The sequence below is a fragment of the Onychomys torridus genome, chromosome 13 (genome assembly GCF_903995425.1).
Source record: "Onychomys torridus chromosome 13, mOncTor1.1, whole genome shotgun sequence".
Taxonomy (NCBI): Eukaryota; Metazoa; Chordata; class Mammalia; order Rodentia; family Cricetidae; genus Onychomys; species Onychomys torridus.
In genome coordinates this window covers 68,406,881-68,434,164 of record NC_050455.1, presented here as the reverse complement: position 1 = coordinate 68,434,164, position 27,284 = coordinate 68,406,881, and the positions used below count along the sequence as shown (strand labels likewise).

The window sequence follows — 27,284 nt, the reverse complement described above, 5'->3', positions numbered from 1 at the left end:
GAGGAGTCACCTCCAATATCTACCTAAGAGTCCATTGAGACTGTTTTCCTTGTACCGAGGTGTGACAGCCGCATTGACTGCACATAGAGACTGAATGTCTCATGTCCAGGGTTCCATTTCTTCTATACCCCTTACTCTCAGAAGGCAACCCTGGCCTTTCTCCTGCTCCCAGATGGCTTCCTCTAGTCCTTTCCTTTCTTTGAAGATGGGAACAAGAAGGGCACGACACAATCTGACTCATCATACCTGCTTTTTGATACATTATAAAAATGACTGACTGGGGAAAATCCTTGGAGGACAAGCTGGAGCCTAGTCAGGGGCTTGTGTCAGTGTGCAGACAGGCTCCGTTTACCACACACAGCAGCCCTGGGGCTGCAGGTGGGGCAGCAGATGGGAGGAACATTTAGAATATGGCATGGATGGAGAACTGAATGTGGGAAGAGTGAAGGAGAGAGCCTGCCCGTGGTGAGGGTTTTTAGAAGTGCAATGGGCCCCACTGCTCCTTAGGAGCTGGAGGAGTGTCTCTCTCTCCTTCCTTCCCTCCCATTTTTTTTTGAGACAAGGTTGGCCTTGACTTATAATACCCCTACTTCCTCAGTCTCTCTGCTAGATTATAGGTTTGCCAAATTACACCTGGTAAGATAAGGATTTGAAGTTGAAATAATGAGGTTTATAGTTGAGCTTAACAGGGATAGACTATGCCAAAAATAAAGGGTATGGACTTCCAATATCTCATACACCACCTGGCACAGGAGGCAGGCAGTGAGTACGTATTGAATAATGTAGAAAAACAGGCAGATTCTGTGAACACTGGTATTCACCACGGAGGAAAGCTTGGGAACTGAGGTTGGGGAAGATTGAATAGCAAGTCTTGTTAGTGTTCAAGCCTTTAGGAAGAGAATTCCCACAGTGGTTACAGATGAAAGACAAGTCCAAGAAGGTGAGGACTAAAGTCTATTCTTGGATTCAACCACAACAAAATCCCTGGTGACCAGAAAGTTTCTGCAATATGGTGGAGGCAATGCCTGAGGTTGAGGAGTCAAGAGAACGCAAAGAGACTTATTTTGAGAAATGGGAAGAAATGAGATGAGACATTTGTGAGCATCTCAGTTTGCATAAGGGAAGGTTGGAAGGCTGCAGCTAACTTTTATTTCACCTATTTTCTCAAGGGAGATGGACAGGGACATCCTGCTCACCTGCTGCTGTAATTTCACAAATTAAGCTATAACTTATGAACAAACAGGAAGGGTCAACTCTATTTCAGTTGTGGTTCAGTATCATCAGTCTAACGCTGGACACACTTAAACATTGATGTGGTCACTTACCGAGCGCTTACTGTTTCCAGTAAGTGGACCAAACTGGACAGAAGGCCCCAGTATTGAGGTGGAGGATAAAGGTTTCAGACAGGGCAGAGCAAACGTGGTGTACACCACCAGCCTGGGTAGAATGTAGACATGTGATGGCGGTTGATGGGAGCCCAAGTCTTGGTTTGGTTTTATGGACAGATACATGACCTTCTGTGGAAAAGGATGGTGCACGGGGACAGAAGTTGCCAGACTGGGACATCTCTGGGATCCATAAAGGGCGGAGATAGGAGACAGGCCTGTTAAAAGGACTACAAGGCATTTTGGAAAGTGTTTCTATTAGTCTTCAACAAAACTTTCTACTGAGCCTCCTGATGCATCTACAGTGGACAAGGGGCTTGATCACTCCTTGGATGGAGACTCAGAAAACTTTGAAAACTCCTTCTCCATTTACCACCCAATTAAAAAAATATTCTATTATGCAAATGCATGCAATTAACCCTCTTATTATACAATGTGGTATGGATGTAACTTTAACATGAATATTTTCAAAAGGTGTGACACCAATTTTTCTTAAGAAGAATGATGAGTCAGGAGATCCTATCCCGTTGGCTCTCCAAAATATGTCAATCATAGGCACACTGGTCCAAGTTCCTAGAGTTTAAGTCCTATCCTCCAATGGCAAAACAGTATCCTCAGGGCTGGCTTCTTATTGGTCTGTAGGTATGGGCGGGGCCACCCACTTGGCTGCTACTGGCTCCGCCCCCATCCCATGCAAAAGAAGTCAGAGCTCTGCTGAGGCCATGTGATCGGTCACGTGGTTGACGACGGACTCGCCCCACCCCTCAGTGACGTCACCACCCCCTCAAACTCTCACGAGAGCTTGCCTAGGGCTGGGGGAGAGCTGACAGGCAGTCCCCAGGACCCTCAGGGTCCAGGGGGAGGGGGGCTGCGGCAGGCCCCACCCCCTTCCAGAGCCTCGAGGTCCGCGGGGTCCAGGGGCCTGGAGGGGCCCGGGAAAAGAGCCCAGGGGGTCCCCAGGCACACTCTACACCCATTGGCTGGCCTGGCCGGCATGCAAATAAGGCGACGTCACTTCCTGAGGCAGCTGAGCGCCATCTTCTCTTTCTGGCGCGCGGGAGGAGGGACGGGCGCGGGGCGGGGGTCCCGCCGCGTAGGCGGCGGAGGAGGAGGAGGCGGCGGCGGTGTTGCGACGGCGGCGGGACGCGGCGCTCCCAGCGCCCCGCGGTAGGTACGGCCATCCCGGCCTGCGCCGCCCCCCGGCCCTCGCCGCGGCCCACCCGCCGTCCAGCCCCGGGTCCGCCCCGACGTCCCCACTGCTGTCCGCTGCGCAGTCCCCACTGTGGCCCGCCGCGCCGTCGCTACCTCAGTGTCTTCGGAATCCCGGACATTCGAGTGCGCGGCTCGGGTCCCCCCGGCGCCCGCTCGCGGGGTCACGTGGGAGCGGGGCCGCTCGGGGGAGGGGGAGGGGCGGGGACAGGGGACGGGGAGGACGCGGGAGAGGACCGTGCAGGGGGACGGCGACCCGCCGAGCCCCGGCACCGGGGACGGAGGCCGGGGATGGATGGGGAGAGGGGGCGGGGCAGGGACGGCACGCCGGGCGTGGCGAGCGAGAGTGGTGGGCAGGGAAGGGCGGGTGGGGGACGTCGCGGTGTCGGGCAGGGCGCCCCTCTGCGGCGACCCGGGGATCAAGCTGAAGCCTGGGGATCCATCGGTTGGCGAGGACGGCGGGATGCAGGGCTGCATGGTGGCCACATCGGGAAGCGCCCGTGTTTTCTCCCGAAGGACAGGCGGGTTTAAGGCACTGCCGAGGGCAGGTCGCTGTCTCTTCATCCATGATACGGCCGCATTCGTGACTTGATAACGCAGATGCTGAATGTAAAATTTAACTTTGCATCTGCCATTTTAGAGCGATGGAAATAAATTTTATTCGCACAATTTCTACAAAGGTTAGAACATTAAAAAAAAAAAAAGGAAAGTGCATTGTAAAGCAACGCATACTTTTTGTAAGTATGCTTGAATTTGAACCGAAACTCGCTAGTGTGTGTTGCTTAAAGTTCATGCGTAATCACTCCCATACAGTTAACCTGCAGTGTAGATTGGGACGGGTGGAACCTTTTTGCCTGAAGGGTTTTTATCAGTTGGTGGCTTGGACCGGTCTAGTCTGACGTGGGAACGGGAGACAGCATGTGTAAAAAGTAGTTATGAAAAGTGCGATGTTCAGCTCTGTTTGGAAGTCATGCATGTTGACTAGAGAGATCACAGGTGGTGGTGATGCTGGCCATATACCAGTGTTTTGGGTAGGTGGAGGCCCTGCTTAGAAAATAGCATTGACGCAGTGGTCCTTAGGTAGAGAGAGGTCCTTAAGCACAGATCTGCGCTTAGAAAGGATAAGCAGGAAATGAAGTCATTTCAGGCTATTTTTGGCATCTAGTTGAGAAATGGGAGGAAAGAGAGGTCTGGATCATTGGCTTTAGGGGATAACAGTGAAGGCAGTTTTTAGCTTGAAGTTGTCTTGGGATTTTGACGGTGCCGTTTTAATTTGAAACCGTTTGCAATGTATTGTACAAGTTTGCAGTGTACATTGTGCTGCGTTGATGGTTCCCTATACTCTGGGAAGGTAAAGCTTACCTTTCCACACTGTACCCAAATCCTTTGGCTGTTGCTGACCTGCTATTTAGAGAAAGCAGATTGATGAAGGTCAGGTGATTAGAAAGGCGTTCTCCTCTGAGTTGAGCCAGACTTTCTGAATTATAATGTTTGGAAATTGCTAAAAGACCTGTGTCCTAGTAGTTGGGACATTTCACTTAGTTTTTGGTTTATATTATAATAAATTCCTGATGATTTACCAATGTTGTTGTCTAGACAGCTGCTCATGAAATAAATTCCTTGCACAATTTCATAGGTGGAGACAACTGAAGCCCAGAGAGATGAAGTGATTCGCTGAGTTTACCCAGCTGTAAAGTGGTTGAGCTGATTTTCTCCAGGAAACAGCTCCAGAGCCTGTGTTGGTGACCATTGCTGTGTTCCTACTCAAGATAATCATTCGGAAAACTAGATTTTTAGGGGATTTTTTTTTTTTTTTTTTGGTCTTAAAAGGATTATCATCTGACCATTTAAAAATATATTTTTAAACTGTGTGTGTGCCTGTGTGTTGGTATGTGCACATGAGTGCAGGTGTTTGGAGAGGGTAGAAGACAGTGTTGGGTCCCCTGGAGATAGTGGTTGTGAGCCAACCAACATGGGTGTTGGGAACCAAACTTGGGTTCTCTGCAAGAGCCGTATATGCACTTAAGCATTGAGCCACCTTTTCAGCCCCCTGAATATTTCTGATGGCCTAAACACAAGCTGAACAAGGACAACGATAGACATAACTAAATTGGATGGGGAAGTGAGGCCTCTCCATAAAGAACTACAGGCTACTAAGGAATGCCGAGAGTGGGAGAAACAGTCTTCCTCAGAGAAGAGCACACTGATTAGTTATCAATACCAAATGGTCAGTCCCGAAAATATACGTAAGTAACATCATACAGTCTGATGGAGTTGTATTTAGGAATACACACACACACACACACACACACACAACACCAACAACAACAATGAAACATGCTATGAATTTGGAAGAGCAAGGAATGGAATATGGGAGGGTTTGGAGAGGTGAAGGGGGAAACGATGTACTTATATCAAAAAATAAAAGAACTGTTAAGTACACATTTTTCACAGTTATCCTTAAATGGGCATGATACCAAAAGCAATAAGAGGATCTCCTTAGGAATTGTTATTTTATACAGGAGGTGGATATTTTGAGGTATTTCAGTTTCTGGAACAAACAGTTTAAAAAATAAGTTCCCAAAGCTCAATTGGCTGCCCAGCTACTCTTTCCAGTGGTGAAGAAGAGTATATGCAGATGTGAAAACGGCACCATATCTCCCTAGATAATCCAGTGGGCATTCTCTGTGGAATCTTGTGTCTTAGGATGGTTGAAACATGTGGCTAGAAGTCATCTTGCCCTCCCCAAAGTGACTGTTGACAGTAGACCAGGGGTGTTGGAAGGGCTGCTTGCACATTACAAAGCTTCTGTTTTCCTAAAGCTGATAGATATTCTAAAGAAGAAAAACTTTTCTTGTAAAGAATTAGTGTGCTTATTTTTTGGAAACCGTAATAACAGTGAAGGAATGGGGGGGGGCACTTATAGTTGAGAATGAAAAGTTTTGTTCAAAATGGAAGAAGGAACCCCTGACAGTTCTTGGCCCTGTACCCAAGCCATGAGCAAGTATCCACAGATCCTGCTTAAAACTTGCTGGGTCACCCACAGCCTCATTCTGTGATCCCTGTGCTTAGGAGAGCCACCTAGTCTTCAAATGCTGCTGTTGCTCCTGCAAATATTCCAGGACATGGATCCTTGCTTCCCAGATCCTGAAAGAAGACTACATCTTGCTTCGTGTTTTGACACTGTTCTTTGCAAACTGTAAATTTAGCTTTCTTGTTTGAGAAGAGTGGATGTGGCAGAACCACCAGCCTTTGGAATGAAAAGCCCTAAAAGATAATGGTGGAGCTTGAAAGGAAGTAGATGCTCATTTAGGAGAGCCAGGGAAGAATTGAGCAAGGTTTTTTGTTCTGCCCTACTCTGGCTCCTACTCTGGCTGATGCATAGTGATACTCTGGCCTGTATAGTGATTATGTGGTGTTTGGAAATGTGTTGTTGAAGTTCCTGATGGCACTTCTGATAGTGTAATTTTTGAATGTGCATTTTATTTTGTAATTTTATTTTTAGTTCATGTCCTGTGAGAATTTTTGGTTTTTCGAGACAGGGTTTCTCTGTGTAGCTTTGCGCCTTTCCTCGAACTCACTTGGTAGCCCAGGCTGGCCTCGAACTCACAGGGATCCACCTGCCTCTGCCTCCCGAGTGCTAGGATTAAAGGTGTGCGCCACCACCGCCCAGCAAGAATTTTTTTTTTTTTTTTTTTAAGGCTCTTGTTTTGCACTGCTAATGGTCCCTAAAGCTCTAAGACAGCCTTTCCTGGGTAAATGATCTGACAAGAAACTTTCTTTAAATTAGCCACTCCAAAAACCAGTTTTTCCTCATTCTCTCTAAAAGTGTCCTTCCTGTTGATTCTCTGCCGCCCCCAGCCCTAGTTTAGTCCGCTACCTTTCAGTTTTAACTTACTTGTTAAAGGTTGGGGCATTCTCCTCTATGTCACTGGCATTTTAATGTGATCCATTTGCCTGGAATGTGTTGGACCCCAATCTGTATCTAGCCCACGTGATAGTTTGTGTCTGTGGTTCTGACCCTTCTTAAAAATGTTTTACTTTTTTTAGCTTTGTGGTGTGTTGTGACACTCCTACCTTGATGAAGTTCAGTCCTTTAGGGCTGCAGCAGTGAGGGAGGCTAGTGAAGGGTCCCCTGCTGTCCTGAGCACAGGAGACCCACATCCTGTCCTTAGGGTGGCTGTGAGGATCCATGACCCAGAAACGCTGTTGAGTTTTGGGAGATGGGACCAAATAGTTTATCACTCTATTATAATTACCAATCTTAAAAACAAGTGAGTAAAAAACTATTTTATATGGCCTTGCTTTAGTTGTGAAGTTAATAACCAAAATGTTTACCACTTGAATTTGACTAATACTTTTTAAATCTTTTATTGTTTATATTATTAAAAATAATCTAAAAATTATGTTTGTGTGTGTGTGTATGTGTGTGTTTTGCTTGCATAGTAGAGGTCAGAGGGCAACTTAGATAAGTCAGTTTTCTTCTTACCATGTGGTTCCTGGGTCAGTCTGGCTTGGCAGCAAGCACCTTTACTCACTGAGCCATTTTGCTGACCTTAGAAGTATTTTTTGAAATTGTTAGAGACTTACAGAAGAGTCACATGTACAATACAAAGAAGTCCCCCTCTCCCAATCATTTAAGATAAGGTTGTCAAGATAAATAATCATCCCCAAACTGTTCTTACAAACAGGAACATTCTGTATACTTGTAACGAAGTTATCAAAACCAAGAAAGCTCAGAGTCTTGAAGATTTGTGAGTCATACAAGTAATGTCATTTGTAGAAAAAGATTCAGGTTATAGTTGCATTGTTTAGTTATCTTGATGTTCCTTAATTCTGGAATAGTTCATTAGTTTTTTTCTTTTCATGAAACTAAAATTTTTTAAGCTATAATAATTTTGTGTTGTGTGTTTTTATATTTACACAAGTGTGTTAGTGTGTGTACAAGTTAGAGGACAGTTTTCAGGTTCTTCTTCAGGGATTGAACTCAGGTTGACTTGTTTGGTGTCAGGTACCTCACTAGCCTTCGTGATTGTATATATATAAAGGTCAAATAATAAGCTGCTTTATGTTTGAACAGTACACTTCATATTTCAACCAAAAGACAAAAATTGCAGTTTCACTCAAAGGTGCAACCATTAAACACAGAAAGTGATGACATTTCTCAGGACCTTATTTCTAAGGAGAAATAAAGGAACATACAAGTGGTCACTTTGACCATATTGTATGTCCTGTGCTACCCTCTCCCCCCAACAAGCCCAAGTTTCAACCTCCTCTCCAGTGAAAGCCAGCCAGCCACAGGCTTTTCATGCTCTTGAGTTTCTGGTGGTAATGGTAGACTTACCTCATGATATTTCTTTCTGTCTTTTTAAAAAACACTTGTATTGATTCTTTGTGGATTTCACATCATGCATTCTGATTCCACTTCTCTCCCTGTCTCCACATCTGCCCTCTGCCCTTTTAATCTCCCCCCAAATCAAAATTAAATTTAAAAGAAAAACCCAAAACCAAACAAACCAAAGAAACAAAAACAAAACAAATGAAGAGTCATCATCATCATTATCATCTTGTCCTGGAAGCTGTGGTGTTACCCATTGAGACACATGGTTTGTCCTTTAGTCCATTCATCTTGACTTGCAAGTCAGTCTTCAAGCCACTGGTCTGGCCCGAGGCCTCTGGTTTCTGCTCCACCCTTGATAATGGGCTCTCACCGGGGTTCATCTTGGATATCGTGTTGTCCTGTTGTGGAGATCCTGTTAAATCCATTGGTCTGTGAAGAAATTGACATGTGCGTCTGTCACCACAATCTGATGTTGGAATATGTCCAGCTCCCTACAAGTCTGTTTACTTATGACCTCGAACAGCCATCTACTGATCTGCTGCACCTCTGGAGACGTGTTTTTCTGGGCATTTCATGGAACTGGAGTCAGATGACAGAACTCTTCCATCCAACAGATGTTTTTGCATCAACTCCCTTTTATTGTCAGCCTTACTTTCCCTGGACAGAGCATATTTGCTTATCCTTGAACCATTTGATGGACACTGACTTGTGTCCATGTTTCCAAAATTAGCTGCTACCCTTGCTTTCTTCTCCCAACCCCAACTGATCTGTTCTGTCTTCAGTTATTTTTTTGGAGACAGGACCTCACTATCTGCTTTAGCATCCTGAGTGGTGGGATTGTCCCTGTGCTGTGAAGCCATGCTTATTAACAGACTTATTGTGAAGAGGTATATGTCCCAATCTTCACCATGTTTTTAGTTTATATCAGTACAGATTTGACTTTCTATTCTGTGGGACTGCATTCTGTTATTACAGACCATCTCAGGAACACGTTGTAAAGCGAACATTTTAACAGTTCACTAGTCTGTGAATTAGAAATTTATATGGAATGGAGAAATGGTTCACTGTGGTGATATTGTGCCCCCCAAAAGAAAGCTAAACAAAAGAGATTAGATACAGGGTTCTTGTTTGAAAAAGAAAAAGAAAAAAGAAGATATAGAAAAGGGTAGATCATTGAATCTACTCTGAAAAAAAAGGAAGATGTAGAAATGATAAGATAAAAGGTAGATTCTTTTATCTACTCAAAAAATATGGATATGGTAAGATAAAAGGGTGATTATTGAATCTACTTTTAAAAAGGAACTACTTGTTTTTATTTATAGGATAAGTAATGAAAATTTTTTGTCTGAATTTATCAAATGTTACTGGCCTGGACATTGTTAATATATATAATGGAGTTTTTTGTCTGAATCTGTCAAATGTTAATGGACTAGACATTGTTAATGTAATTCTTGACTATATATATATATATATATATATATATATATATATATATATATATTATATATACTTATTGGATATAATTTTTCTTGTATTAGTTATAAGCTTTTTAAAATTTTAGACAAAAAAGGGGAAATGTGATGATGTTGTGTTCCCCAAAATATTGTGTACCCTAATAAACTTATCTGGGGTCAGAGAACAGAACAGCCACTAGATAGACTTAGAGGCCAGAAAATGGTGGCACACACACCTTTAATCCTAGCATTCTGGAGGCAGAGACCCATTGGGATCTCTGTGAGTTCAAAGCCACACTGGAAACAGCCAGGCATGGTGACACATGCCTTTAATCCCAAGAAGTGATGGCAGGAAGGTATATAAGGCGTGAGGGCCAGGAACTAGAGCCTGATTAAGCTTTTAGGCTTTTGAGCAGCAGTTCAGCTGAGATACATTCAGATGAAGACACAGAGGCTTCCAGTCTGAGGAAACAAGATCAGCTGAGGAATTAATTGGTGAGGTGAGGTTAGCTGTGGCCTGTTCTGTCTCTCTGATCTTTCAGTGTTCACCCCAAGACCTGGCTTTGGGTTTGGTTTTATTAATAAGACCTGTTAAGATTCATGCTACAGTTCATCCTCTGTTGTGTTAGGAGATTGAGAACCAGTGGTGATTTGGTAGCTGGGACCAAAACTTTCCAGAGGTGTCTTCATTCCATAGGGAAGAATGTGTACTCCCAAAGTTGTCTCTTGGGTTTGTGTGTACAAATGTGGCTAGATTCCACAAGTGTTCTTAAGAGTGAAATGGGCTGTTCTTACCATCTAGTCTTGGAGCTCATTTGTATGGCATTGTTCCTGTCATACGTGATTGGTTTGGCCAAGTGTTGGGATTAAAGGCATGCATCACTATTGCCTGTCTTGTCTTTTCTTTTCTTTTTTTTTTTTTCCGAGACAGGGTTTCTCTGTGTATCTTTGCACCTTTCCTGGAACTCGCTTTAAAGACCAGGCTGGCCTCAAACTCACAGAAATCCGCCTGCCTCTGCCTCCTGAGAGCTGGGATTAAAGGCATGTGCCACCACCACCCTGCTCGTTTTCTTCATTTTTTTAAGGCAGAGTTTTGATTAGTTTAAATTAGCCTCCAACTTGTGATCCTCCTGCCTCAGCCTCCCAAGTTTTATGATTACAGGCATGCAACATTACCTTATTCACAGATGATGTGTGAAAGTTGTCACTGCTTCTTCCACCAAAACAGAAAACCAAATGCTGTTCCCTTAACCATCACCTACCAGTTCTCTCTGGTAGAGGGCAGCCATGTTATCTCCACATAGGTCTATTCTGTCACGTTATGTATAAATGGAATCCTAATTATGTATGTGTTTGGTCCTTTGTGTCTGGCTTCTCAGCAGAATGTTTCCAAGGTTATAGCATGTATTGGTACTTCTCTTTATGGTCCAAAATACAAGTGTATACAGCTGTCTTATGTGGTGGACATTGGAATTATTCTTGAATAGTTCTTTGAATATTCTTGCCCAACTTTTTCTCTTGGGTGGAGCTGTTAGTTCAGGGGGCATCTACACACTTTTCCTTGAGGAATTTAGGTTGCCTTCTGAATTGGCTGTCTTGTGTACCTTACCATTGGTAATGCATTTGAATTTTGGTTTCCCTATCCCCTGCCAGTATGTTTGCTTATTAACGTGGCAAAGATATGCAGCATCCTTTCCTGAACTTTGGAAAAGTATGTTTAGATCCTTTGCTTATTTAAATTGAAAAAAAAATTTTTTTTGTTTATAAAGATACATTTTCTTTTATGTGTGTGAGTGTTTTGTCCTCTTGTATGTCTGAGCACCACATATGTGCAGAATAGACAGCTGCCAGGTGAGTTTGGAGAACTGAACCTGGGTCCTCTGCAAGAGTAACAAGTGCTCTTAACCACTGAACTGTCTCTTCAACTCTGTCCTGAGTTTTTATCTGCATATATCAGAAATATAGTTTGAAAAAATGCCTCTCATTTTTATGGGATTTTTGCTTTTTTGATGGTGCCCTTGGAGACATTAAATTTGTAAAAGTCTATGTAATACATTTCATCTTTTGTTGTGGGTGTTCTTTGGTGCTGTATGTGAGACTATGTTGCCAAATCCAAAGCCATCAAAATTTGCCTAGGTTTTTAATCTGAATCTGTAGTTTAGCTTCTGTTTTCGTGCTAGGTTTATGATGCTGTAAGGAAGAGTCAGGTGTCATTCTTTTGCATGGTGGTTGTATAGTTTCCTCAGCACCCCTCGCTGCAGATAGTACTGCTAGTGTTTTTATTAGCCCTGTTAAAACTGTATTTGTGTGTATACATGTTAGTTACAGTTCTTTCTTTTCCTTTTTGAAGGAAAACATCAAAAATGTTTCAGATTCCTGTGCAGAATCTTGACAACATCAGGAAGGTGCGGAAGAGGGTGAAAGGCATCTTGGTGGATATTGGACTTGAGAGCTGCAAGGAGCTGCTGAAGGTGAGTGCGCACAAGTACCAGGTGCAGTCAGTGACGTCAGAGACGACGACAGGGCTGGCCTTTGGAGGTGAGGTTGGAGAGCTGAGAACGGATATATTCCTCAAAAATCAGAATTTTTCTGATGCTTCAGATGCCTTCATGCGTCCTTAGAACTTACCTGTCTTTTTAAGTGAGCTATGTAAACTCTTCAAACTGTCCTCTGGCTTAGCCTCCTAAGTGATGGGATACAGGATTGTGCTATCATGCTTGCTTTAGAAAAGGACTTTCTAAAGACTGTTTAGTTATTCTTTAAAACATTGGTTTTGATGTTTGGGGTAATGTGCTGAATTACTTATTTGAGCAAAAGAAGATGGATTTAATTTCCCAGTATTATTAGTTATTTCAAGTAGATTGCAAACATGTTCTGAGTTCCTTTTGTTTTGATTTTATACTGCTATATGGACTAAGTATGTGTAGTCTTCCAAAAGTTTCATACATATTTTTAAATATTTTTATTATATGTGTATGAGTATTTTGCATGTATATCTGTGTACCATTTGTGTGGCTGCTGTTCATGGAGGCCAGAAGAGTGTGTCAGATTTGCCAGTATTGGCAAATTGTTACAGTTACAGGCAGTTGTAAGCTGCCTTGTGTTGAGAACTGAACCTGGGTCCTCTGGAAGAGCAGCAAGTACTCTTAACCATTGAACCATCTGGTCAGCACTATTCAACCACTGTTACCTGCTGAGCCGTCTGCGGCACATACGTCTGTTTCCTATCATTGCTGTGCTCCTCGTTTGGGCTAATATTTTCCTGCTGTTTGCATAGCTGAAAGGTTCTGACTAGATACTGAACATGATGAGTTTTATGATTGCTGGATTCTGTGGTCTCCTTTTGTGCTGACTAGTTTTATGTCTACTTGACATAAGCTAAAGTCATTTGAAAGGTGGGAACCTCAATTGAGAGAATGCCTCCGTAAGATCCAGCTTTAGGGCATTTTCTGGGTGGTACCATCCCTGGGCTGGTGGTCCTGGGTTCTATAAGAAAGCAGGCCGAGCAAGCCGTGAGACAAGGGACTAGTACTGGTGTAGATGAAGGCAGTTGTATTACCATTGGTCTGACTCAGCTAATTCCTTTTTGATTATTAAAGGTAATATCCTTGATAAGTACTATAAACTATAACATTATGAAATACAGTTGTGTAGAAGGTGAAATTTAAATGGCACTTTCAGAGAGTTTGGCTTACACTAGTCTGTTGAGACCCTTGTTTCTGTGCAGGTGGGCTTGTGTACAGGCTTTGTTCCCCATGTTTGCACTGGGTGGGAACTTGACTGGCTTCGGTTGTCTTTGTCTTGTCATGAAGTATGTGCGTGGCCCACATTAAGGGCTTGGGAGTGTTGCTGATGACAGGCTCTTCTGGTCCTGTCATTTTCCTGGCCAATAGCAGGCATTTTTTAGTGACCATAGAGGTCCTTCATCCTTTTGAAGTAGCCAGTAACCTTCCAGAGTTCCCAGTAACCTTTCCAGATGGTGAGTCATGACATGCCTGACTTTAGCCTTTCAGTTCTTTCTCTGTGTTTTCATACCAAAAGGTTACAGCATGCAGGTGGTTCTGTTGCTGGGTCCAGGTGTTCTGTGATGATGGCCTGTCCTTGAACATGTTTTGTTTGTGCCCTTGTTCTGGGTTCCATGGGTTGACTTTGAGGGCAGTGCATACCTTGAAGTTCTGCCTGCTTCTTGATACACTGAAGTTTTTTTGTAAATGATCTATGCAGTCAGGGTAGAAAGGAGTGTCACTTTGCATACACTTTAGGACACGCCAAGGGCAAAGCATGAATAGGTTTTTACCTTCAACATAGAGATAAAAGTGTCATGGGCCGTGTGAACTTTAGAGAGACATGGATGCCCCAGTGCATAACAGTTCCATTCCGAGTCCTCTGTCTCCTGCAGCACTCTGCACAGTTCTGTAGCACCCTGCTCGAACCCTGCTTACTTGTCCCTTGGCCATGTTAGCTACATGTCTCTCTCTCCTAATAAGCTCAGGCCAGGCTAACTGGATCTGGGCTCCCTGATTTATGTTCCTCTGTCCTGAAAGAGCTCATCATGGCACTTGTCAGCAGCCAAAGACAGTGTTTGCTCGTGAAGAGTTTGCCATTACCTGTCTTTCTCAACTGTGAAACTGAGCTTGGAATCTTCTTATCCTGATTGATCCCCAGAGTCTAACAGTGACTGTCTGAGACTGGAATTGGTGTTGATGGCAAAAGTTCTGTCTGCTCACCCATTTTTACCCTGTCAATTGCAAATGGATGCATTCTGCTGTTCCCTTAGTGTGCTGGACCTGGAGCCATTCTTTGCTCTGTCTAGGATTGGCTCTTCCCCAAGTTCGATTCCCAGCATCCATATAGTGACTTTAAAATCATCTGTAAATCAAGTTTCAGGGGATCTGATGTCCTCTTCTGGCCTCTGGGCACCAGGCATGTATGTGGTACACAGACATGCAGGCAAAACACCTGCATATAAAATAAAGAAGAAAGAAAAGAAAAATTATGTCTATCTTAGAAAAAGAAAACATTGAGTGTGTACTAGATCCTGGCTAAAAGGTCTGCCCTGAAAGGTGATCAGAGGGAAAGAGAAAAACGCACTCTTTTTTATGTTCCACAGCCAGATTAAATAGTGCTAATGTGCTACTGAAAAAGGACTGTTGAGTGGAGACATTGGTTTTTCCCTTTGACTTACAGTATATTTATGTGTGTTCACAAAGCTATATTGGTTTTAGAATCTTTATGAACACTCAGGCCTTGCTTACATGTACAAAATATAGATAACATTTTCTTTTGGGAGATCTCCGTTTATTTTTTTAAAAACTTCAGTTTTAATGTGGATCATTTAAACCTTTTTCTTGACACTCATACTGTAAATGTAAAAATTTGTTAATGACTGTACATTCTTCTTAGCCCATAAAATTTCAAAATTATTTATTTTTATTTTATGTACATTGTTGTTTTGCCTGCATGTATGTCTGTATGATCCGGTGTCAGATCCCTTGGAACAGTTTGTGAGCTGCCATGTGGGTGCTGGGAATTGAACCTATGTCCTCTGGAAGAGCAGCAGTGCTCTTAACCACTGAGCCTTCTCTCCAGCCCCATCCCATGAAGATTTTTTTTAGGTGCCAGATTACTTGCTCATGGATTTAGTTTTGGTAGGAGGGATTTATCCTTAGGCCTTAGACACGTGAGACAAATGCTCTGCCACTGAGCTTCTCGGCCAGCCTTTGTACCTTTTTAGTTTGGTAAGTTGCCCAGGCTAGCTTTGAACCTTGGGATCCTTCTGCTTCAGCCTCCTGAGTAGCTGGGTTTATAGGCATGCACCATCAATTCTAACTAAATATTTCTCTAACTCACAAATTGTCACGTAATGTTTTCTTTTTTCTTAAGGATCTTAAAGGCTTTGATCCAGGAGAGAAGTACTTTTATAATACATCATGGGGAGATGTTTCTCTTTGGGAACCTTCTGGAAAGAAAGCGGTACGTATTTTTGTAATTCGTTTTCATTAGAGGCAAGTGAATTAAGGCTGGGGCATACCCTGGCTACTGGGGCTGCTGGCTAATTGGGAGGATCTGTTCATGAGGTGGGAAAGCTCAAAGGTTGTTTACTGCAGGACTGTTGATGACAGTGTGGTGACATGGCTGAGCTTTGTGATTAGGAGTGAATGTATAAGAAAGATCCCTTGATTTAGTAATTCTGAATAAATGCTGTAGCATGGAGTGCTTTCTCATTAAGGACATTCCAGTTTGCATGTACAAAGTGAGTATTTGAGATTATAATGGAACTGAAAATACCTGTTGTTTAGGTCATAGTGGTGATGGATTGCATTTTTGTGGTAATGCTAATCTTAACAAGCCTGTGTAGCTGACCATAGAAAAGTGTATACTCCAAAGCTGGGCAGTGGTGGCGCACGCCTTTAATCTCAGCACTTGGGAGGCAGAGGCAGGTGGATCTATGAGTTCAAGGCCCGCCTGGTCTACGGAACAAGTTCCAGGACAGCTAGGATTGTTACACAGAGAAACCATGTCTCAGTAAACCAAAAAGAAAAAGAAAAGGTGTACTGCATAGAGTTAAATATAGTAAATAGTACTTGATAAGACCATTACTGGTTTAGGGAGGCATGCATTGCTACAGGATGGGGACATACTCTTAGAATTGTATCCTCAGGTGGTTTATTGCTGTTAGAATAAGCCACATTCATACAACAAAATGTGCTTAAGTTCCTGTCTATGTAGGAATTGAGCTTGTAGCCCCCTGGAAGTTGTTTTGGGTGAGGCAGTGGCTGTAGCTGATGACTGCTGTTAGATTTGTGAATGTTGCATATTTAGGCTACATTACATTTATATTGAAAAAGTTCCTTGCTGGGCGGTGGTGGCGCACGCCTTTAATCCTAGCTCTAGGGAGGCAGAGGCAAGCAGATCTCTGTGAGTTCAAGGCCAGCCTGGTCTACAGAGTGAGTTCTGGGACAGCCAGGGCTGTTAACCCAGAGAAACTATGTCTCAGAAAACAAAAGCAACAACAAAAATCCTTAGTAATTAATCTTAGTTTATGAATTTAACCTTTTTAACTTTTTGCCTTTTGTAAAATAAAAAAAATTAGATTAAAATACAAGTATTGTACATCTGCATGAAAATATTCTCTTTCTTATACCTTTATTTCATATACCTACTTTATCTCTCTCTCTCTCTCTCTCTCTCTCTCTCTCTCTCTCGCACACACACACACACACGCACACACACGCACACACACACACACTTCTCAAACACTCTTCCACTTAGGCCTGTTCAGATTGAGGTCAGGATTGACACCTCCTGCTGTATATCTCATCCCAGTAGTGGGGCTGTGGGACAGTAGGGCAGTAGTGTCAGGAGCTGACCTTCCTGAGACTCTGTCTTCCTCCAGGTCACCCGAGTCACCATCTGGAGTATAGGAAAGCTGCTGCTCTCCCTGGGAACACACTGTTGGCCTGGCCTGCTTCTCTTTCTCAGCACACATGTGCCTGTTGGGCCCTTGTTGTCAGTAGTTCTGAGGAACCTTTGGAGAGCTACAGAAGCTTTAGTTATAGAAGCTTCAGCTAAATTCTTCACTGTGTTTTCATGGGGTTTTTCTTCTCATTCCGGTTTTGTTTCTCTTGCCTCCTCTAGCTAAGCTAGAAGACCACACTCTGACCTACATCACTAGACAATAGCTATTTTCAGTTCCATTTTAATCTCAAATCCTCACGTTTGTACATGCAGTCTCCTGCTGGCTGGAATGTCATTAGTGATGTATGACTAGGCATTTGATGATGTCACAGCACTTACTCAGAAGAGTTCCTAAATCAAGGGTTCAGGCTGGAATGTCATTAGTGATGTATGACTAGGCATTTGATGTCACAGCACTTACTCAGAAGAGTTCCTAAATCAAGGGTTCAGTCATTTCTAATCACAGACAAAGCTTGGCTATGTCACCATACTAGAAAGAGAAACAATGTGAAAGGGGGCTCTTTAATTCTTATAATTTTCTGTATTTGTGGCACATGACTATATTTGGCTATATTTTCTGTCCTTCTTTACCAGACTATATTCCAACTTGTAAAATGGTGCTGTTAGGACAGCAGCTTCATCTGTCTTGTCTCCGAGGGTCACTTGATGCCTTTCAGCTTTTTCCTATGCTTGTTTTGTTCACTATAGCCCCTAAATATACATAAAGACATTGCTAATATTGCCATTAAGAGGCCTGGAAACAGAATAAAAAGTAATGAAGTATTATGAAGATGGTAAATTGGTCAGGCATGTCTCATAGCTGGATCCTGAATGAGAACAAAGTGATGGTGCTGTCCTCAGGGTTACATGCAGTAAAATTGGAAAGATAGAAGACTAGCATGCCTCTATGCAATGATGACACACAAAACATGAAACAGTTCGTGTTTTATAAGTAAATAACATGAGACTCAGAAACACAAATACTGAATGATTTCTTTGATGTATTGAATCTAGATTTCAAAGTTTTGAAAGGATCTGAACTAGAAGGGGGTATATTTGGGTTAAGGGGCGGCAGGTTTTACACACAAGGTGCATTTACTAGGTGACAGGAGCAGGGAGAAGAGGGGTTAGGGACTGAAGGGGATGAATATGAAGTACATCATATACATCTATGAAGAAACTGATGAAACCAGCTGTTTTCTTTCAGTGCATGCTAGTTTTTTAAAAGAACAGTAGAAGCTGTTAGAGGATTGATATTGAAGACAGTGTGATTCCCAAAGATCCAAAAAGGCCTTGGTCAGAAACTTCTCTCTTGGCACAATGACAGTCACAGCTGAAACACGTTTATTTGTGATGTTTACAAATAGGTTGGATCAGTCTGGGTGTGATGCTGACACACACCTGTCATTCTAGCATGAGGCAGTAGAAGCAGGGACATCAGATGGTGTGGTGCAGCTGGACTACAGTTGTTTTGGGTGCAACCCTGCCTCAAAAGACAAAAGTAACAAAAACAACCCACCCCCAAAGCAAAGCAAAAATTTGATTCAGTGTTGAATTTATTGCAAGCTTTGGGTATTTTAAATGAGCCAAGAGTCAATATTTATTATATAAGGTCAGAGTGATAAGTTTATAAGAACTAGTATAAAGGCAGGGGAAGTTTTTTTTTTTTGGTTCTGTGGATCAGTTGTGGAGGAATATTGTTTGCCAGAGCAAACCTTCAGCCTAGGAAACCTCCCTTGATGGCACTTATGTGTCAGCTGCTGAAGTTCCATGCTGCGGCAGCCACAGGGACCCTGGACTGAGCTGGTACAGTGCCATGCTGGTATGCAGCATCCTGCACCCTGCTTCCTATAGACTGAGAGGCAGGTGATGGCTTACTTCAGTTTCTAGCCTGACCAGGAGCCCCAGCAACATAGGCAAACTCAGAAAATGAATCTGTTCCAGCTAGTAACAACTGCGTTGGTTAACTCATCGGCCAGAGATCCCACTGTAGTTATATTTGATGAAGGTGTTGGCATTGTTGGAGTCTTGTGATACACTATTTGTTTAGAAGACAAACATGGAAAAGAAAGTGTGTTTAATACCCCCTGTGTGAACAATGAGTTGCTGCAGGTTTGGATGTGGAACTGGAATTGTAGTCACTGGTGTTACTGTTATTGCTGAAATCTGAAATAGCCAAGTTAGTGCCAGGTTCAGAATGTTTGAGGACATGGGCTGGGGATGGCTTAGTGGGAAAGAGTGCTATGAAAGCAGAGGACACAAGTGTGGATCCTTAGTACTGACGTAAGGTCTCGGTGTGGCTTTGCACAAGCTTGTAACCCCAGTGCTGTGGAGGAACAAGAGGGTCATTGGGCCTTGCTGACCACCAGTCTGGCTTCAAGTTCACTGAGACAGAGTAGGACACCCAGCAGCCTCCTGAGGCTGTCTGTGAATGCACATGGGTGTATTATGTACCTGCACACATACATACAGAATTTGAGGACAAAGCTGTCTCAGGAGCAACAGTGCAGAGTATAGCTTATGCACACTTGATCTGGCAGTGAGAAAGCCAGGGTGCTCCAGTGTATTATAACTACAGGTACAGTAAGAAGGAAGGTATCATCCAGCCCCTTTTCTAGGATGCCTTCTTGATTTGTTGAGCCAGCAATTCAACAGTTGGAGAATGAACATGCTTTCTCCAATTTAGCATATTAACAGTGTTTGCCGCCATCCTTATTTAATAATGTTCATCCCAGTATTTCTCCGTCTCCCTGTCTCTTTGCCTCACCCCCTTTACACACACACACACACACACACACACACACACACACAATGAAAATAAATCTTTTATTGTTTTTGTATTTTTTGAGCTAAGGATCGAACCCAGGGCCTTGCGCTTACTAGGCAAGTGCTCTACCACTGAGCTAAATCCCCAACCTATTGTTTGTTTTCTTAAGACAGGGTTTGTCTGTGTACAAACAGCTCTGGCTGTCCTGGAACTCAATTTATAGACCAGGCTGGCCTTGAACACACAGAGATCTTCCTGCCTCTGCCTCTGCCTCCTGAGTGGTAGGACTAAAAGAGTGCGTCACCACCGCCCAGCAGACATGTTTATTTTATTTTATTTTTTTGGAGCTGAGGATCAAACCCAGGGCCTTGTGCTTGTTAGGCAAGTGCTCTACCACTGAACTAAATCCCCAACCCCTATTTTTTTAAACATTTATTTTTGACAGGCGTTGGTGGTGCATGACTTTAATCCCAGTACTTAGGAGGTAGAGGTAGGCAGATCTCTGAGTTCGAGGTATATAGAGCTAGTTCCAGGTTAGCCAAGGCTACACAGAGAAACCCTAACCCGAAAAACCAACCAAACCAACCAAACAAAAAACCCACAACCCCCACCCCCCAAAAAAAAACACCAAACCAAACCAAACAAAACAAAAAAAACCAAAACCTAGTATTTCAAAAACTTGCTCTTTAGTTATATAGGCAAGACCTCTTGAGACTATTGTGATTTATCTTGCACAGTCTAGCAGCTTCCAGTATGCCTTCTTTTTTGGAGTGGGGAGGGGCACTTGAAGTTTTGAATTTCAGTCCTCACTGAATTTTCTCACTCAAAAGTTTTGAATATCCTCTTATGTAACATACACTGTATATATAGTTACAGGTGTAAGGTTTTTTAGGTAGATTTATTTGTGTGTGGGCATCATGATAACTCTTTTGCAGTCTCTACCATATGAGTCCTGGGAAACACAGGTGATCAAGCTTGGCCATAAGTATCTACTGAGTTATCTTGCTGGCCCGAATAGGAGGTTTTGAATTAGGAAGCATTGTTTAAATTTTTGGTGCTGAGTGGTTAATAGAGAGCCTGCTCTAGAGATAAAACACCAGGTAACAGACTGAAGGGGATAATAAAAGTTAAGGTTTCTTTCGTCATGGAGTTTATCTTTGTTGGAGTATTTAAGACCACAGAATAAATATAAATAACAGGGAGCCAGAGAGATGCTCAGTGATTAAAAGCACTTCTCTTGCAAAGGACCCAGGGTTGATTCCTAGCACCTGCATGGTGGCTCACACCTGTCTTTAAATCCAGTTCCAGGGGATTCAATGCCCCCTTTGACCTCTGGACACCAGACACATTATACACAGTACACATAACATGCATATACTTGAAATACGTCTAAAAATTAAAACATAACTTATTAAAATAGTAACTTGAGATAGTAGAGATTTTATGTATTAGACAGATGCTGTGCTCTGGAGACAGAAAGAGTGTAGCATGTGTAATGCTGGCCATGTGGTTTATACTACACAAGGTTGAGGGATCAGAGGTTATGAAGTGCCATCATCAGGTTGATGATGCTTCCCAAGTTCTGATGTCTTTGCTTTTTGGCAGCTGTGGTTTTTGTCCTGCACATGTAGGATTTATGGATAGACACCTTTCTTATCTGTGGTGTCTCCACTAGGCATTGCCAGGTTGGGGAGCAAACCCTATATCCTTCCCAGGACCTGTCTGTCCAGGCTGTTGTCCAGAGGCCACCTCATTTTGTTCTTCACTGGGAACATGAGTGCGATGAACAGTCTTTGATTTTAATTTCCATCTTGTGGTGGTGGATGATGTGAGCTTCTCCATTGTTGACTTGGGATTCAGAGACATTCTTTAATAAGCTTTTAAAATCTGTTGTCCTTTTAACGAAGCCAGGTTAGTTATTTTTGTATTGAGATTTGAACCTGTTCCTGGTGTCCTGGACATCTGACCTTTATCAGGTGTTTATAGGGCTTGTTCAGCTTTCGACATGTCTACTTTAGAACCAAAAGCTTTAGTGGAGTCTTCAAGAAGTTGAAGCTTCTTGCTCCCATGGAGTCTAGTTTGTTGTCTTATCCTTTTGTTGATAATGCTTATGGGCTTTTCAGAAACTCTGCTCCTTAAAGATGTATTCAGCATTGGTTCCCTTGGCTTCTTGCTTGACTGCCAGAAGGTATACCCTTTTATTGAAACTACACCGGTACTTGACCTTAATCAGTATTGCCTTCAGTTCTTAAAGTAGGTTTGGACTTCTGATATGTTAAATATGAAAAGTATATCTCTTAGAAACATTGTAAGTTTTTTCTCTTTGCCCTTCAGTCTGTAATCTGAGGTTGTGACAGTTGCCTGAGTTTATTGTACGTCCTCACAAATCCTTGAGCCTAGTCTTACTGACTCTTGGAAGTCGTTAGTGTCATGTTGAATGTGTGTCTACTTTATCTGACCCCGGCTGAAGAACCGTATTAGTAAAGAGTGGAGTGGTTGTGTGTTTCCTAGAGCGATTATGAGACCGCAGCTTTAGTGGGGACTGGGCCAGCCTGGGTTGCTGCTGCCACAGCCCACTGTGAGTCTCCATAGTGCGTCTAGTCTGCTTCCATCTTGGCACAAGGGGAGGAGTTGTGTAGTTTATATGCTCTGGCTCCCACATACTCTCCAGCTATTCCAGAGAACAAGTGTCACCATTGTAAAAGTGACAGCTCTCCCTACTGCAAGTTGTTCTTAATATCGACTCCCTGCTCCCCCTTCCTGCTTCTCCTGGACCCTTCTGCCATGTCTCCTCTGGGCTGGCTGGTTCTGTGTCAGCTTGACATAAGCTGGAGTCATCTGAAAGAAGGGAGCCTCAACTGAGAAGAGGCCTCCACAAGTTCTGGTTGAAGCTAACCCTGCCGCATGGCCTCTGCGTCAGCCCCTGCCTCTAGGTTCCTGCTGACTTTCCTCAGTGATGGACTGTTCCCTGGAAGTGTACGCTGAAATAAACCCTTTCCTCTCCAGGTGCTTTCAGTTATGATGTTTCATCACAGCAGTAGTAACCCTAACTAGGACACCCTCCCAAATTTGTGTCCTTTCTTTTTGGGGGGCGGTGAGGGTATCATCTGTTTGTTTGTTCTCTCTTAGGTCGTACTAAAGATTGAATTTAAGGCTTTGTACATGTTTAGTAGCCCTCCACTACTGAAGAATGCACGGAGTTTATTTTTGTCTCCATCTTACTAAAGGACCGTGTGGAGTACAGGATGAATTGCTGAGACTTGTGGGTTAGGTGGTAGTTTAGAGGTCAGCAAGCCAGGAGTTTAGACTAAATCCGTCAGTTAATAATATTGATAGTTTTCCAAATGGTTAAGAAAAAAGTACTACCAGGAGGTGGTGGGGCACACCTTAATCACAGCATTCAGAAGCAGAGACAAGCGGATCTCTGTGAGTTTGAGGCCAGCTTGGTCTACAGAGGGAATTTCAGGACAGCCAGGGCTGTCACACAGAGAAATCTTGTTTTGAAGACACCTCCCCCCCCAAAAAAAAAAGAAAAATAAAAAATAAAAAGAAAGAAAAAAGTGCCAAAAAGAATACTATTTGGGACATGGAAAAATTATATATAATTGCAGTAAGTACCCATAAGTCTAGTTTTGTTGAGGGCACAGCTCTGTCTAGAACCTTCTGGTGGCAGCAAAGCTAAGACTAGGGTAGAGCACGCTGCTCCTTGGAGTTAGGAAGCACGCAGACGAGGGAGAGCATGGAAGGGAGACCTAGCAACTTGTTACTCTACCTAAGACTCTCTTCTCTCTTGACAGAGATACCGAACAAAGCCGTACTGCTGTAGTCTGTGTAGGTACTCAACTAAGGTGCTCACTTCCCTGAAAAATCACCTGCACCGTTACCATGCAGACGAGGCCGACCAGGAGCTGATGATCCCCTGCCCCAACTGCCCATTCACTTCACAACCCAGGGTGGTGGGCAAGCACTTCAGGATGTTCCATGCACCTGCTCGCAAAGTCCAGAGCTACACGGTGAACATTCTGGGTGAGGCGAAGACCTCAAGGAGTGATGTGATAAGCTTCACATGTCTGAAATGTAACTTTTCCAACACCTTGTACTACAGCATGAAGAAGCATGTGCTGGTGGCCCATTTCCATTACTTAATTAACTCCTACTTTGGTTTGAGAACCGAGGAAACAGAGCAGCCCAAAGCAAGTGCCCCTGTCTCTGTGGATAAAATCCTGCCATTTGACAAATACTACTGTAAAAAATGCAGCGCTATTGCCAGCAGTCAGGATGCCCTGATGTATCACATTTTGACATCAGATGCACATAGGGACTTGGAGAATAAGCTGAGGTCTGTGATTTCAGAACACATCAAGAGGACTGGGTTTCTGAAGCAAATGCATATTGCTCCGAAGCCGGTGACCCACTTGGCCTTACCGCCAAACAGCAGTGCTCGGAGCATTGCATCTCCTCCACCTTGCTTCCAGCTTGCTCTGCCACCGAACAGTCAGAGCCCTGGCTCTGTGCAGCCAGCCACTGGGGCCCCAGGCACTTCTGGAAGCCTTACAAACTCCCCGCCCACCACTGCCCAGTCTCATGTAGCTCTGGTCTCCAGCCCTTTGCCTGTGTGCCAGAGTGGCCTCACCCTGCAGCCCTCCGCTCCCCCACCTGTCTTTCTTTCTCACAGTGTTCCACTTAATCAGCCTGTGAGTACTTCTGTGCTGCCTCTGACCCAGCCAGTTGGGCCTGTGAATAAGTCTGTTGGAGCAAGCATCCTTCCCATGAATCAAGGTGTCCGCCCTGGAGTCTTACCCCTCACTCAGCCCATGGGACCCATAAATAGACCTGTGGGGCCCATAAACAGACCTGTGGGGCCTGGGGTCTTGCCTGGGAGTCCCTCTGTCAATTCAGGGGCTCTGCAGTCTGCCTCTCCAGGAGTAATTTCTGTAGGTCGGGCAGTTCCATCAGGAGTCCTTCCTGCAGGCCAGGGGACCCCTGCTGGAGTGACCCCTGGGCAGACAGCCACGTCTGGTGTCCTCCCCACTGGCCAAGTAGTCCAGTCATCAGTTCTTCCTGTTGGTCAGACAGCTCCATCTCGAGTTCTCCCTCCTGGCCAGACCGTGCCCTTGAGGGTTCTCCCTACAGGCCAGGTGGTACCACCTGGGCTGCTTTCCTCAAACCAGACTGTCTCCTCAGCTGTTGTCCCTGTGAGTCAGGGTATGAGCTCGGGTGTTCTTCAGCTCAGCCAGCCAGTAACACCAGGAGTCCTTCCTGTGGGCCCGCCTGTGAGGCCAGGTGTACTGCAGCTCAGTCCGTCTGTCAGCACCAGCATCTTGCCTGTGAACCAGCCAGTGAGAGCTGGCACCTCACAAAACACTACTTTCCTTACTTCAGGCTCTATTCTCAGACAGCTCATTCCGACCGGGAAACAGGTGAATGGAATCCCCACCTACACACTGGCCCCAGTGTCTGTCACTCTGCCCGTGTCCTCTGCTGGAGGCCTTGCGGCTGTTGCACCGCCTTCCCAGGTGCCAATGCAGCTCTTGCCCTCAGGCTCGGGCACCCAGTTGGCTAGCTCCTTGTCCAGCCTGCCCTCCCCACAGGTGCTAGTGAGCCCTGCCCCTAGTGTGTTTGTTCAGGCTACTTCACCGGTGGCAGATGCAAGTCAGGCTCTCAAACAGGCCAAGCAGTGGAAAACATGCCCGGTCTGCAATGAACTCTTCCCGTCCAATGTCTACCAGGTTCACATGGAAGTGGCCCACAAGCAGAGTGAGTCTCAGCTCTGCCGGATCTGCAATGAGCTCTTTCCTGCTAACGTCTACCAGGTTCACATGGAGGTGGCTCACAAGCAGGCTGAGTCCAAGTCCGGTGAGAAACTGGAACCTGAAAAGCTTGCCGCCTGTGCCCCATTTCTGAAGTGGATGAGGGAGAAGACAGTGCGCTGCCTCTCCTGTAAGTGCCTGGTCTCGCAGGAGGAGCTGATGCACCATTTGCTCATGCATGGCTTGGGGTGCCTGTTTTGCCCGTGCACTTTTCATGATGTCCGGGGCCTTGTGGAGCACAGCAGGACTAAGCACCTGGGCAAGAAGAGACTGTCTATGGATTATAGTAACAGAGGTTTCCAGCTGGACCTGGATGCTAATGGGAACCTGCTCTTCCCCCATCTTGATTTCATCACCATACTGCCACGAGAGAAGCTTGGAGAGCGAGAGGTGTACCTGGCTATCCTTGCTGGAATACACTCCAAGTCACTGGTACCTGTGTATGTTAAGGTGAGGCCTCAGCCCGAGGTTTCACCAAAGATGCCGAGCAAACAGAAGCTGACCTGCCCCTTTTGTTTTGGCACATTTATGACTGCTGATGCCTATGAGCTACATCTCAAGGAGAGGCACCATGTCATGCCCACAGTCCATACAATGCTCAGGTCTCCAGCCTTCAAGTGCATCCACTGCTGTGGGGTCTACACTGGAAACATGACCGTAGGAGCCATCGCTGTCCATTTGCTCCGTTGTAGAAGTGCTCCCAAGGACAGCAGCTCAGACCTGCAGACCCAGCCAGGCTTTATTGAGAGCAGTGAATTGCTGTTGGTTAATGGGGAGGTGATCCCTGACTCCACCTTTGCTGTAAAGAGAAAGCTGCCCGAAGGCCACCTGGGGCCGGAAGACCAGAGGGATGGGGACAAGCCCCAGCTCACCCTAGACACCGATGCAGTCCCAGGTCCAGAGAGAGGGCTGAGCGTTGTGCCTTTGAAGAGACAGAAGAATGAAAGCAGGACAGAGGGGTCAGGGGCCAGTGATGACTCTCTGCAGGTGTTAGCATTGGATCCCACTAAGTATGGAAGCCGCTCCTATGAGGAAAAAAAACAGTTTCTTAGAGATTATTTCCATAAGAGACCATATCCTAGTAGAAAAGAAGTCGAACTACTGTCTTCACTCTTGTGGGTGTGGAAAATCGATGTGGCTTCATTTTTTGGGAAAAGAAGGTATATTTGCATGAAAGCAATAAAAACTCACAAGCCCTCTGTACTTCTAGGTTTTGATATGTCTGAACTAAAAAATGTCAAACATAGACTGAACTTTGAGTGTGAATCACAAAGTCTAGAAGACTCGGTCTGAAGTCTGGCTGACTTGGATGCCCCCCTAGCCTTGTTCTAAGTGTCTGAGGCCCTTCAAGGTGTTCCAGATGCTCAGAAAGCCTACTAAGGAAGCACACAGTTCCGCAGAAGTACCGTTGGCTACAGTTGGGTTTGCAGCTGTTTGAGTTTTTCCCTCTGTCATGTAAATGAAATCTTTGGTGTTCCATGCACGCGTTGTTTTCCCAGGAGTGTCAGTGTCAATAGCAACTACCTGGAATCTACAAATACTTGTTTTTTCATTTTAGCAAATTTCTGCTTGTTTGAGTACTTGATTAATAGAAAATAAAGCATTGCTCAGCCTCAGTTTACAGACAGCAGCTAATGTCCATGTTTAGGGAAGTGAGTACTCTGTGATGTATGTGGTCCCTAAGGACATACTTTTAAGCATTAACTTCTGCTGATTCTGTGAATGCTCTTTGCTAAGAGTACACATTTGATTTCCATCCTTTTCGTTTTCCCTGACAGCTATTTTTTAAATGTCATAACTCATAAAAAACCAAATGTTTCCATTTATTAAAAATATCCTGAGCCCGAGGTCTGGTGTGTA

General features: G+C 44.3%; 1 protein-coding gene across 2 annotated transcripts; it reads left to right on the top strand.

Annotated features, from left to right (window-relative positions):
* Nucleotides 1-2,179: 2,179 nt before the first annotated feature.
* On the top strand, nucleotides 2,180-27,271 carry Adnp2 (ADNP homeobox 2). Of its 2 annotated transcripts, none has more exons than XM_036204348.1 (4): nucleotides 2,180-2,552; nucleotides 11,740-11,860; nucleotides 15,273-15,362; nucleotides 23,412-27,271. In XM_036204348.1, exons 1-4 carry the CDS (start codon nucleotides 2,380-2,382, stop codon nucleotides 26,715-26,717), a joined length of 3,690 nt encoding a protein of 1,229 aa, XP_036060241.1. In that variant the 5' UTR covers nucleotides 2,180-2,379; the 3' UTR covers nucleotides 26,718-27,271. The 2 variants fall into 2 exon arrangements, with proteins under 2 accessions (XP_036060241.1, XP_036060242.1); XM_036204349.1 differs by lacking the exon at nucleotides 2,180-2,552 and adding an exon at nucleotides 3,305-3,331.
* Nucleotides 27,272-27,284: the final 13 nt, after the last annotated feature.